Source organism: Haematobia irritans, chromosome 1, assembly GCF_050003625.1.
Source record: "Haematobia irritans isolate KBUSLIRL chromosome 1, ASM5000362v1, whole genome shotgun sequence".
In the NCBI taxonomy this organism is placed as follows: domain Eukaryota; kingdom Metazoa; phylum Arthropoda; class Insecta; order Diptera; family Muscidae; genus Haematobia; species Haematobia irritans.
Window position 1 is genome coordinate 184,025,789 of NC_134397.1, and position 12,814 is coordinate 184,038,602.

General features: G+C 32.3%; 1 protein-coding gene across 4 annotated transcripts in view; it reads right to left on the reverse strand.

Annotated features, from left to right (window-relative positions):
* The window catches only part of foxo (forkhead box, sub-group O), a 229,293-nt gene that overhangs the window by 152,527 nt on the left and 63,952 nt on the right, over positions 1–12,814 (reverse strand). For 3 of the 4 annotated variants that reach the window (XM_075292276.1, XM_075292274.1, XM_075292275.1), the window contains exons 3-4: positions 7,641–8,077; positions 3,758–3,975 (exon numbers count right to left, since the gene is read on the reverse strand). In XM_075292276.1, coding sequence (XP_075148391.1) covers positions 3,758–3,975; positions 7,641–7,854 — 432 coding nt within the window. In that variant the 5' untranslated portion in view covers positions 7,855–8,077. Of the gene's footprint in view, positions 1–3,757; positions 3,976–7,640; positions 8,078–8,214; positions 8,234–12,814 lie in introns of those variants that run through there. The other variant, XM_075292277.1, reaches the window with a different exon arrangement.

A 12,814-nucleotide genomic window follows, 5' to 3' on the forward strand; every position in this document is an offset into this window, starting at 1 on the left:
TTGAAAATATTTGATGTCAAACGTTCCAGACAAGTATTAGAATGCATTAAAAATCATAAAAAAAAATCAATATTATTTATTTGTTAAAATATCACAAAATTTCTTAATTCACAACCAAAACACTGAATTCGCATTACACTTTAAGATGTGACGCAAATTCAATGCAACGGCTGTTGAAATGGTGGACATCCGTCCTATGACAAGCCCATGTTAAATTCATCGCTTCTGTGCCAATTTTGCACCACCTTCGGATCCAAAAAGAACATTTTCACTACTTTTTTGGTGACGTTTTTTTTTTTTGCTGGGCCTCTATAGTTTTTTCGCAAAATTCGATTTTGAGCTCTGTTTTGATATTTTTCCTATTTTTCGCATGACAATCACGGTTGCCATTCGTATCAAAAATATTCTACCAAACTTTGAAGAAAAATTTAGCAAAAATCTACCAAATTTAAAAACAAAAAAAGTTCTTGACCAAATGTTTGTGCTTAGTATGAAAGAAAATGTTTTTTCTTCGAATGAAATGATTTATTATTTTATTTTAATATATGTATATTATAATACTATATATTATATATCATTCAATATTATATATTATGATTTTTCCCAGTAGCAAACATTTTTTTGGGTGTGTAAATATATGCCTGGAGTTGTACATATGTCGAATTTTTAACCCTGGACAGTCATCCTTCGTCAAAATGACGACGCGTAATTTCATTTTCGATTTAAAATGTATTTTGGTCGATTGGGAAATGATAAATTTAAGTTATACCAATACAATCATTTATGAATTTCTGTCTTATACTAATTAAAACCAAATTGAATAAGGAAATAAACTAAATTGTGGTTCTAGTTTTTGCTAACGATGCCACCCAGCAAAAAAAAAATGGAAGTTGTTCCACAAACATTTCTTTTAAAGAACATCCCAGGATCCCCCATCGAGTTTCTTCAATTTCCGATGCAGTTCTTTTGGACAAGTCCACAAACATTTCTTCTAAAGCGCATCGTGGGATCCCCCATCGAGTTTTTTCAACTTCCGATGCAGTTCTTTTGGACAAGTCCACAAACAATTGTTCTAAATCGCATCTTGGGATCCCCCAATGATTTGTTTCTACTTCCGATGCAGTCCTTTTGGACAAGTATTAGAAACAACGCAATCAGTGTATTTTAAGTGCAAATTTTTGACAATTAAATTAAAAAAAAAAATAGAAAACTAATAAAAAAAAATAAAAAAATAGAAGATTAATAAAAAAGTAAAAAAATATAACAATAAAAAATAAATTTAATCCCCGAAAAATTTTTAGAAAAATATTTGATAAAATATTGCCGCTGGTGAGATTTGAACCTGCGTTTCTTACTTTTTCGTTCATACAAATAAAGAACTTCTCGAGAAGCAATTAGAATGTTATTCCTTGGTGTCGTATTACGATCATATCACATTTGAATTTACCTTTCGACGCTTAATATTCAATGGCGTTTGTGGCTTAGTGTGCCAAGGCGTTCTGTTATGGTGCCAGCAAACCCAGGTTCATCCCCTGCTCGGAGTGAAAAAGTTTTTCAAATTGTAAAAATTAGATAATAGGAAAATAATTGTGTAATAAAACATATGGATGAAAAAAAGTGAAATTGGTTGAAAAAAATTGTTTTTTTTTTTTTTGCTTTTTAAATTTCTTCATTCAAATTAACTTCCAGAGCACAACTCCTAAAGCAATGCAAAGGATCCAAAAAGGGAGTACTTCCATCCTATGACGCGGCCATGTAAAATTCATTGGAGATGATCGAAGTTTGCACTACTTCCTGATCACAGATTGGGGATCCCAACTACTTTTTTGGATGCTCTTTTTTTGCTGGGCAATTATAGCGTCGTGAAATAAGCCGTAGCCACAATGACGAAGAATGACGTTAGTGTACAAAAAATAAGGATTACTTTCCAGGGTTAGTGGTTTAAAATGATTTCATTTTGTCAAAATTTTATTTCTATAGAAAATTTTATAAAATTTTTATTTCTATAGAAAATGTTGTCAAATTTTTATTTCTATAGAAAATTTTGTCAAAATTTTATTTCTATCGAAAATATTGTCAAAATTTTATTTCTATAGAAAATTTTATCAAAATTTTAATTCTATAGAAAATTCTTGCATAATTTTGTTTCTATAGAAAATTTCATTAAAATTTTATTTCTATAGAAATTTTTTTCAAAATTTAATTTTATAGAAAATTTTATCAAATTTTTATTTCTGTAGAACATTTTATCAAAAATTTTAATTCTATAGAAAATTTTATCAAAAGTTTAATTCTATAGAAAATTCTTGCAAAATTTTATTTTTATAGAAAATTTTGTCAACATTTTCATTCTCTAGGAAATTTTGTCAAAATTTTATTTCTATAGAAATTTTTCTCAAAACTTTATTTCTATAGAATTTTTTGTCAAAATTATATTTCTATAGAAATTTTTGTCAAAATTTTATTTCTATAGAACATTTTATTAAAATTTTATTTTTATAGAAAATTTTGTCAATATTTTATTTCTATAGAAATTTTTATCAAAATTTAATTCATATAGGAAATTTTCTTAAAATTTTATTTCTATTGGAAATTTTGTCAAAATTTTATTTCTTTAGAAAGTTGTGCAAAATTTTATTTCTATAGCAAATATTGTCAAAATTTTATTTCTATAGAAAATACTGTCAACATTTTTGTTTCTATAGAAAATTTAGTAAAAATGTTATTTCTATAGTAATTATTGTAAGCATTTTATTTCTATAGAAAAATTGGACAAAATTTTATTTCTATAGTAAATTGAAGTAACTTTTAAATTTAGGGGAAATTATTTTGCTAAATCTACCAAATCGTCAAAAATTCTATCAATTAATAGAAAATTTATCACTTTTGGTAGAATTTTACCAACTGTGTAAATTTTTTTTAGTCTTCAGCAAAGTTGTAACTCTTGACACGGCCAACAAAAATGCTGCATATAAAACCCCAAAAATGTCGACAAATTACAAATTTTTTCACCGATTTGTTTTTCGGTTGTTCGACTACAGGTCTTGAACTACAGAAAATTTTACCAAACAATCGAGGTAAGAAATGTAGCGTATAAAATTATGAACAACTTTTTAGATCACACCAACTTCGAACGACACTCCAATTTTATTTTTTCAAGCTATGGTCATGCGAAAAATAGAAGTAAATTGCAAAAAGTGCTTAAAATCGCATTTGGAGAAAATATTATAGAGGCTTATAAAAAACGAACGGAAAATGTATCGTCCAATACAGATGTGGATGATGTTAGGTTAGGATAGGTTAGGTTAGGTGGCAGCCCGATGTACCAGGCTCACTTAGACTATTCAGTCCATTGTGATACCACATTGGTGAACTTCTCTCTTATCACTGAGTGCTGCCCGATTCCATGTTAAGCTCAATGACAAGGGACCTCCTTTTTATAGCCGAGTCCGAACGGCGTTCCACATTGCAGTGAAACCACTTAGAGAAACTTTGAAACCCTCAGAAATATCACCAGCATTACTGAGGTGGGATAATCCACCGCTGAAAAACTTTTTGGTGTTTGGTCGAAGCAGGAATCGAACCCACGACCTTGTGTATGCAAGGCGGGCATGCTAACCATTGCACCACGGTGGCTCCCATGTGGATGATATTATGTACTTAAATTATTTGGACAAATTTCTCAGGATTATAATATTAGATGAACACCATCTGCTAAATCAATAAAGAATAATTGACATTGGCCATAATTACTTACCTTCCAGCCCGCACTACTGTTCGAATCACCCTTATCCTTAAAATATGGAACATTATGCACCATCCATTCATATATTTGACTTAGGGTCAAGCGTTTTTCACTGGCCGATCCAATGGCATGTGTTATTAGATCAGCATAGGAGAGATTACCCCAGGCATTACGACGTGATGAATTTTTTTTGGCGGCATTCACACTAGGAACATTTGTTTGTTGTGATTCTAAAAAAATATATGAAAAAGAAAATCATAAATATATATCGAGATTTCATGAATACAATTAAGGAAGAATTAACTTCCAAGTGTTTGGTTAAAACAAGGCATGACGTTTTCAAAGAATGAAGCGCCGAGTCGAGCTGCCGATTCAGGTGAAATTTTCCAGAGATAATAGAATAACATTGTGATGGAAAACTCAACTTTTTGACTCGAAACATACAATAACTTATTCCAGCCGAAAGAACTCGATGAGAGGAGAAAAATAATTACTGGATTGTGCTAGATTGGTTGCCGTTCGTTTCGTTCGTTTTTTATGAGCCTCTAAATTTTTTGTCGCTAAATTCAGGTTTGAGCACTTTTTAGCAATTTTCGCTTGGTTATAGTTCGAAAAACGCCGGTTTTTTTGTAGCCTTTAGCAAAGTTGTAGCTGAATCGGCCAACAAAAATGCTGAATATATTAAACTCAAAACCGCAAAAATGTCGAAAAACTGACCAATTTTATAGGCTACATTTTCTCCTTTGATTGTTTGGTCAAATTTTCGTAGTTCAAGAGCTGATGTCAAAAACCGAAAAAATCGATGATAAAAGTGGAAATTTTTGCGGTCTTGAACATGAAGATGAAAATTTTGCGACTTAATATATTCAGCATTTTTGTTGGCCGAGTCAAGAGCTATAACTGTGCTGAAGACTGCAAAAAAGTTCACAGCATTTTTCGAACTATGGCTATGTGAAAATTTCAAAAAAGTGTCTAAAATCAAATTTGGCGAGAAAAAAAAACTTTAGAAAACGAACGGCAACCAATGTAACAAAATCCAGGAATAACTTTTCTTTTCTCATCGAGTACTTTCGGATGGGATAAGTAATTTTTTGTTTGGAGTCAAAAGGTTGAATTTTACGTCACAGTGTTATTCTAAATATGTGACGCAAAAATCTAAATATGGATCGATTTAAACAAAATTAGGTACATTTGACAGAACTATCAAATGTACCCCGAAATCAATATGGAATTCTGGCCTTTGGGACCATATAAGCGTATATCGAGCGAATAATATATATGGGAGATAATATGCAAGCTTTAAGGACCTCACAAAACATACAAAATTTGGAGAAGAAAATCAATATGGATTGTCTTTGAGCCGAAATAAGACCCCATGCCAAATTTGAGGACAATTGAACTTAAACTGCGAGCTGTATTTTGCGCACACAAAAGACAGACAGACATCGCTAAATTCACTCATATTGCAAAAACTTGTTATACGCAGTACCACAGTAGTGGTGAAGGTTATAATGAGAGATCAACATTTTCCGACACCAGAAGAAGAAGTTGAAGGCGTTCAAAGATCTTAATGGTAACAAGTATATACGGCCTTAAGTTCGGCCAGGCCGAATCTTATGCACACCCTACCAAGGATTACGTACACCCTCAAAAGAAATCGCTTCTGTAACATATACCCCAAAAACATTTTGCTTCAAGCACATATATTTTCAGGATTGGTCCAAACAAAATATTGTTTGTATTGCTCAAACATATTATGTTTCACATTAGGGAAAACACTGGTAGTAAAAATTTTTACTGAAATTTTCTTTATGTGGATATATTTTTAAGGCGTCAATTATTTTGCTTGCAGCGTACTCTCTAGGTCTCTCTTTCTAAACACATATATGTTTATAGGCTATTTCCAAATTAATATATCTTTGCATCTAAGCATATTATATTTACAAACATTTTATGTCCAAAACATAATATGTTCTAACATATTAACATATATGTTCCAAACATGTCATGCTAGTTTATGAACATTATATGCTTGAACTTAAAAATATTGTGTTAAAAAATTTGAGTTCCAAACATTTAATTTGTACACCCAAACATATGAAAAACTGTCTTTTTCATCCGTGTAGAAACTTCTACTAAAGACTATCATCCACAATCGAATCACTTGGGTTGTGGTAATACTATATATGATTATGGACCGATATGTCCCAATTTTGGCATGGTTGTTAAAGACCATATACTAACACCACGTACCAAATTTCCACCGGATCGGATGAATTTTACTTCTACAAAAGGCTCCGGTGGTCAAATCTTTAGACCAATTTATATGGGGGCTATATATAATTATGGACCGATAGGGACTAATTTTTGCTTGGTTTTTAGTGTCCATATTGTTACAAAAACACAACATTTCAACTGAATCGGATAAAATTTACTCCTCCAAGAGGCTTCAAAACCAAATCTGGGGATCGGTTTATATGGGGGCTATATATAATTATGGGCCGATGTAGACCAATTTTTGCGTGGTTAATATAGACCACATACTAACACCATGTACCAATTTTCAGCCGGATCGGATGAAATTTGCTTCTCTTAAAGGATCCGCAAGCCAAATCTAGGGATCGGTTTATATAATTGTGGACCGATGTGGACCAATTTTTGCATGGTTATTAGAGACTATATAATTACACCACGTACCAAATTTCAAGCGGATCGGATGAAATTTGCTTCTCTTAGAGGCTCCGGAGGTCAAATCTGGGGATCGGTTTATATGGGGGCTATAGATAATTATGGACCAATATGGATAAATTTATGCTTGGTAGTTAGAGACCATATACTAATACAATGTACCAAATTTCAGTCGGATCGGATGAAATTTGCTGCTCTTAGAGACTCCGCAAGCCAAATCTGGGGTACGGTTTATATGGGGGCTATATATAATTATAGACCGATATGGACCAAATTTTGCATGGTGATTAGAGACCATGCACATACACCACGTACCAAATTTCAGCAGGATCGGATGAAATTTGCTTCTCTTAGAGGATCCGCAAGCCAAATCTGGCGATCGGTTTATATGGGGGCTGTATATAATTATGGGCCGATACGGACCAATTTTTGCATGGTTGTTAGAGATCGTATACTAACACCATGTACCAAATTTCAGCCAGATCGGATGCAATATGCTTCTTTTAGAGGCTCCGCAAGCCAAATCTGGGGGTCCGTTTATATGGGAGCTATACATAAAAGTGTACCGATATGGCCCATTTGCAATACCATTCGACCTACATCAATAACAACTACTTGTGCCAAGTTTCAAGCCGATAGCTTGTTTCGTTCGGAAGTTAGCGTGATTTAAACAGACGGACGGACGGACGGACATGCTTAGATCGACTCAGAATTTCACTAAGGCCCAGAATATATATACTTTATGGGGTCTTAGAGCAATATTTCCATGTGTTACAAACGGAATGACAAAGTTAATATACCCCCATCCTATGGTGGAGGGTATACAAATACTTTGAAAACCCGTAAAGCGATATTCGATTATTATTATTTGCTTTTGTTCTCTAATCCCGATATATAAAAGGCAACCCTAGTATGTAGGGTGAATTTTGCGAAGTTTCACTCATTAAAAATATACAGTCTGTCAAGAAAGTCTTTTGACATTGCCAACTATTTCAAATCCAAAAAAAAAATTGAAATATTAAATATTTTATTAAATTTTTAATTCTGTGTACGTATGTATACTTTGCAAAATACATAATAAAATATTATTTTAAAATTTCATTATATTTAATTTTGGAACAAAACATAATTTTGATCCCATTGTCAAAACACTTTCTTGACAAACTGTATGTTTTTTTTAAAATATATGTTTTTTTTTACTACCTACCTCCTCCGGCCAACTGTTGATTGCTGGCTTTTGTACTCTCCAACTCATCTGATGGTTCTACGAAATTCTCTGGTCTAGGACATGGCCATGTATTCGAACGGGCTCTTGTCTGTGGCTCAAAACCGCTCTCATGCAACTCTGCCACAAGATCCATATGTAGGGCACTGGTATCGTTGCGGGGTGGCGTTGTCCATTCATGGGCAAAGCCGTCCATTATAATGGGATATGGATCGTTTAATAGTTGCAGTTTTATGCTGTTTAATATTCACAAAATTTAATTATTAACTATAAACTGAACGCTGTGGTTAACTGGCGTAGTCGATGGCGTCAAGCAATGTGATCAATGGGTGGTTAATAGACGAAAGGGTTTTTTGTTTTATAAATAGACCGGATTTAGTTGTAGTGGAGCTGACACTTCAACTCCAACTCAAGTTTTGCTAAAAAGAGAAAAGAAAAAACACTGAAATTAATTACCTTTGAAATTGAATTGCAATACAATTAATTGTGAAATTAAATTCAAATGGATGAATATCAATAAAAATGGTATAAATTCGTTATTTTACTAAATAATTACCGTCAAGTAAAAGCTCACTTGCTAATATTAATTGTTTGATAGATGTAAATATTAAAACAAGTTTTATTGATAATCAGGGCAGAGCCATTATACTTAGTTCTGGAATATTTGCATTTCACAACACGTGGCGAGAGAGAGAGAGAGAGAGCAAGAGTATGTCCCTTCGATATAGTATATGTAAGATCATAACACCGTGAGGGTGGGAGACTTAACGAGAACATTATGGGGGAACCTGAAGCCTATAACGAAAAGAGTGGGATTATTCTCTAAGAAGAGAACAATGTCTTATCTTCTCTTAATTCCAAGAAATTGTAAATGAATGTCTGCTTGGTACCGGTAGAGACTGATAACTTCAATATAGTCAACAGTGAAACAAAATGGATGAGAAGAAAACGTCTGGTAATTTTATTAAATTTTTACATCAACTAATTAAATTTATTTCCATTTCATATACTCAATTAATTGATGGGAAAATTAACTACTACACAGGAAAACGGATGCTACAACTAAAGGCCTTTGAAGTATCTGCTATAATTTGGATTTTATTACACACAAAGGCAACTTCATTAAAATTCAGCCAACGAAAAATGTTCATTGATATCGAAACATTTCCATAAATACAATGAAAAAATTCGTTAATAGTACAAAACGTTACGTTGATTAATAGAAAATTCGTAACACACAAAAAATTTTTATCTGAATCAATCACGAAATTAATTGATCCAATTAACTTTTTAATTTAAATGTCTTCAATCACCGAAATGATAATATCAATTAAAAAATTAATTGACAGTCAATTAAAAAATTAATTGATCCAATTAAAAAATTAATTGATACTATTATTTTGTGTGATTGATTTTTATTTCAATTAAAAAATTTTTTGATTCAATTAAATTTTTAATTGAATATTTCTTAAAACTCAATTAAGATTTTAATTGGAAAAATTTTCGTGAAATTTTTTTCTGTGTATGCGTGAACATTGACTAAATTGCACTGGTCTCTTTAAGATTTCTACAATGTTTTGTTAAAGGTCAGTCGTAGCGAATTTTATGGTGATTGCGTTGTATTCCTGTTGTACAGATTTTTTGGTGTTGCCACAATGTTGCTGAACACCCTGGGTGTACAAACGAACAAAAATGGGCAACCACAAAAAAAAACAACTGAATTTATAAACATTGTTTACTAAACAATAGCAATGTTGTTGCAGATTTTTTTCGCCGTCAGATAAACTTTTAGTGCGTTTATTTATTTATTTTTATTTCTATCTATTATTTATTTTTCATTTCGATTTTATTATAATTTTTTTTTCTTCTGGTATTCTGGTCTCCGCGGCGCTAGATAATTGAAAATTTTCTTTTTAGTAAATCAGCTGTAGTGTACAAATGGAAAAGCAACAACAATACACGAGTCATATACAGGCCTGCCAATTTTTCCGATTTATAGACATTTTGACGGTATTTTTATCCTAAAAAATGCCGATTTTCCGATTTTTGCCCCAAAAATTACGATATTAGCTCATTTCAAAAATTTTGAATAGAAGCAGTTAGAGCCAGCAAAAGAGAGCTTTTGCTAAACAATTTCATAATGTAGGAGCTACCACCAAAATTCGAAGAAAATTTTACCAAAAATCTACCAAATTAAAAAAAAAATATTTTGAAATTGTTGATCAAATTTTTTTTGGTTAGTATATAACAAAAATGTTGTTTTATTCCAAAGAAATGTTTTATATTGAATTTATAGAAAATTTTGTTAGCATTTTATTTCTACAGATTAAGTTGTCAAAATTTTATTTCTATGGAAAATTTTGTCAAAATTTTATTTCCATAGAAAATTTAGTCAAAATTTTATTTCTATAGAAAATTTTGTCAAAATTTTATTTCTATAGAAAATTTCGTCAAAATTTTATTTCTATGGAAAATTTAGTCAAAATTTTATTTCTATAGAAAATTTTGTCCAAATTTTATTTCTATGGAAAACTTTGTCAACATTTTTTTTCTATAGAAAATTTTCTCAAGTTTTTTATTTCTATAGAAAATTTTCTCAAGTTTTTTATTTCTATAGAAAATTTTCTCAAGTTTTTTATTTCTATAGAAAATTTTTTCAATTTTTTATTTCTATAGAAAATTTTGTCAAAATTTTATTTCTATAGACAATTTTCTCAATTTTCTATTTCTATAGAAAATTTCGTCCAAATTTTATTTCTATAGAAAATTTTCTCAAATTTTTATTTCTATAGAAAATTTTCTCAAAATTTTATTTCTATAGAACATTTTCTCAATTTCTTTCTATAGAAAATTTAGTCAAAATTTTATTTTTATAAAAAATTTTCTCAAAATTTTATTTCTATAGAAAATTTTCTCAAAATTTTATTTTATAGAAAATTTTCTCATGTTTTTATTTCCATTGGTACCGTCTTCTAATGTCCTCTGTAATGAACATCGATAGTCAAAGGGTTAAGGGAAATATGTTTTACATCAAAAACATTTGACTTTAACGTAGGAACGTTGATATCAAAGATTCGCGTCCTACATTTAAAGGAAACAAATGCAAGGTTTATGAACTTTCTTTTACTATAAATGTATTTTGTAAAGAATCTTGTACTTGATATTGTATAAATTGCGCATCCTTTAGGTTGCAAAATCTTTCATATTGGCTTAAGTGTAGGTACCTAAAAAAATTACATAGTTTAAAGAAGCTGCATCTTTGAATGGGAATCAACATCAAAATCCTTAATGAAAGGTCAAAATCTTTTGATCCAAGTAAACTTTTTTTAATCATATTTTTTAAATGTGTTCTATTTTTTTTTTTGATAAAATATTTACTAGTCTGAGACATCGTATGATAATTTATTGGCATTAATAATAATTGCGGAAATAATTATCAAATCAAGAAAAATTACAAAATATTCATATTTCGTTTTACTTTTTAGTAAATTTAATTTAATTTCCCATATGCTCCGCCACTTTTCTTATGGCAACATTTTTAGAAAATTCTTGCACAAAAACCAAACCCGCTTCACTCTATAAGACCATAGGTTAGGTTAGGTTAAAGTGGCAGCCCGATTAAGATTCAGGCTCACTTAGACTATTCAGTCCATTGTGATACCACATTAACTAAAAGTACCTATTACATATGGGCACTTCTAGTTTTAACCGCTGAACCTTCTTGATTATTTTTCTTTGTTGAACCAACCAGATTGTTCCAAAAACAGTAGCAGACTGCTTAAGTTAACGTTTTCCAGATCCGCCAGTAATCTGAAGCTATATGCTCCTAAAAGTTGCTTGCGCTTTACACAAAATGCAGGACACTCACACAAGAGGTGTTTAATTGATTCTTTTTCCTCCGCATCATGACAGCTCATACAATAGTCATTATACTTCGCGCCAATAGTTTTTGCAAAATCGCCTATCAGGCAGCGACCCGTTATAGCAGATATCAGGAGTGATATCTGACGTCTCGAGAACATTAGCATATCTAGTGTGCGGTTTAAGTTGAAATGGGGCCATATTTGCTTGGTGTCGTTACAACCCTTGCAATTCTCCCATCGAACATTTGCCATCATAACAGCCTTCCCACGCAGCATGAGCTTGCAGGTAGCTAGGGGCATACCAACAAATTCTAGTTCCCCTGGAATAATTAAGGTAGTCCCTAGCCTTGCCAACTCATCCGCTTCGCAGTTCCCCGGTATGTTCCTATGGCCAGGCACCCATATTAGGTGAATATTGTACTGCTCAGCCATCTCATTGAGAGATTTGCGGCAGTCGATGGCCGTTTTCGAGTTGAGGAACACAGAGTCCAAGGATTTTATTGCAGGTTGACTGTCTGAGTATATATTAATGCCCACATTTTTTGGAACATTACTTCTCAGCCAATTCGCCACCTCTCTTATTGCTAATATTTCAGCCTGAAAAACACTACAGTGATTAGGTAATCTTTTCGCTATTCGAAGTTCCAGATCATTAGAATATACTCCGAACCCCACTTGTCCATCCAATTTGGAGCCATCAGTGTAGAAATCTATATATTCTTTATTCCCCGGGGTCTGTGTGCACCACGCCTCACTGTTGGGGATTAGAGTCTCAAACTTTTTGTCGAAAAGTGGACTCGCCAAAGTGTAATCCACTACGTTAGGCACATCTGGCATTATTTTGAGGACAGAACTGTGACCGTAACCTTTTTCCGACCACAGCGATAGCTCGCGCAACCGCACAGCCGTTGTTGCAGCTGACTGTTTGGCCAAAATGTCTAAAGGCAATAGATGCAGCACGACATTAAGGGAATTTGTTCCTGTCTTGCTGAATGCGCCTGAAATACACAAACACGCCATACGCTGAACTTTATCTAAACAAGTCGGTTTCTGAAGTGCCGGCCACCAGACTACAACACCATATAGCATTATAGGTCTAACCACTGCCGTGTATAGCCAATGCACAATTTTTGGTTTCAGTCCCCACTTTTTTCCTATTGCCTTTTTGCACGAGCACAAAGCTACAGTTGCCTTTCTCGCCCTTTCTTCAATATTAAGCTTAAAGTTCAGCTTCCTGTCCAAAATAACGCCAAGGTATTTTGCAAATTCACCAAAGGGAATTTCAATACCCCC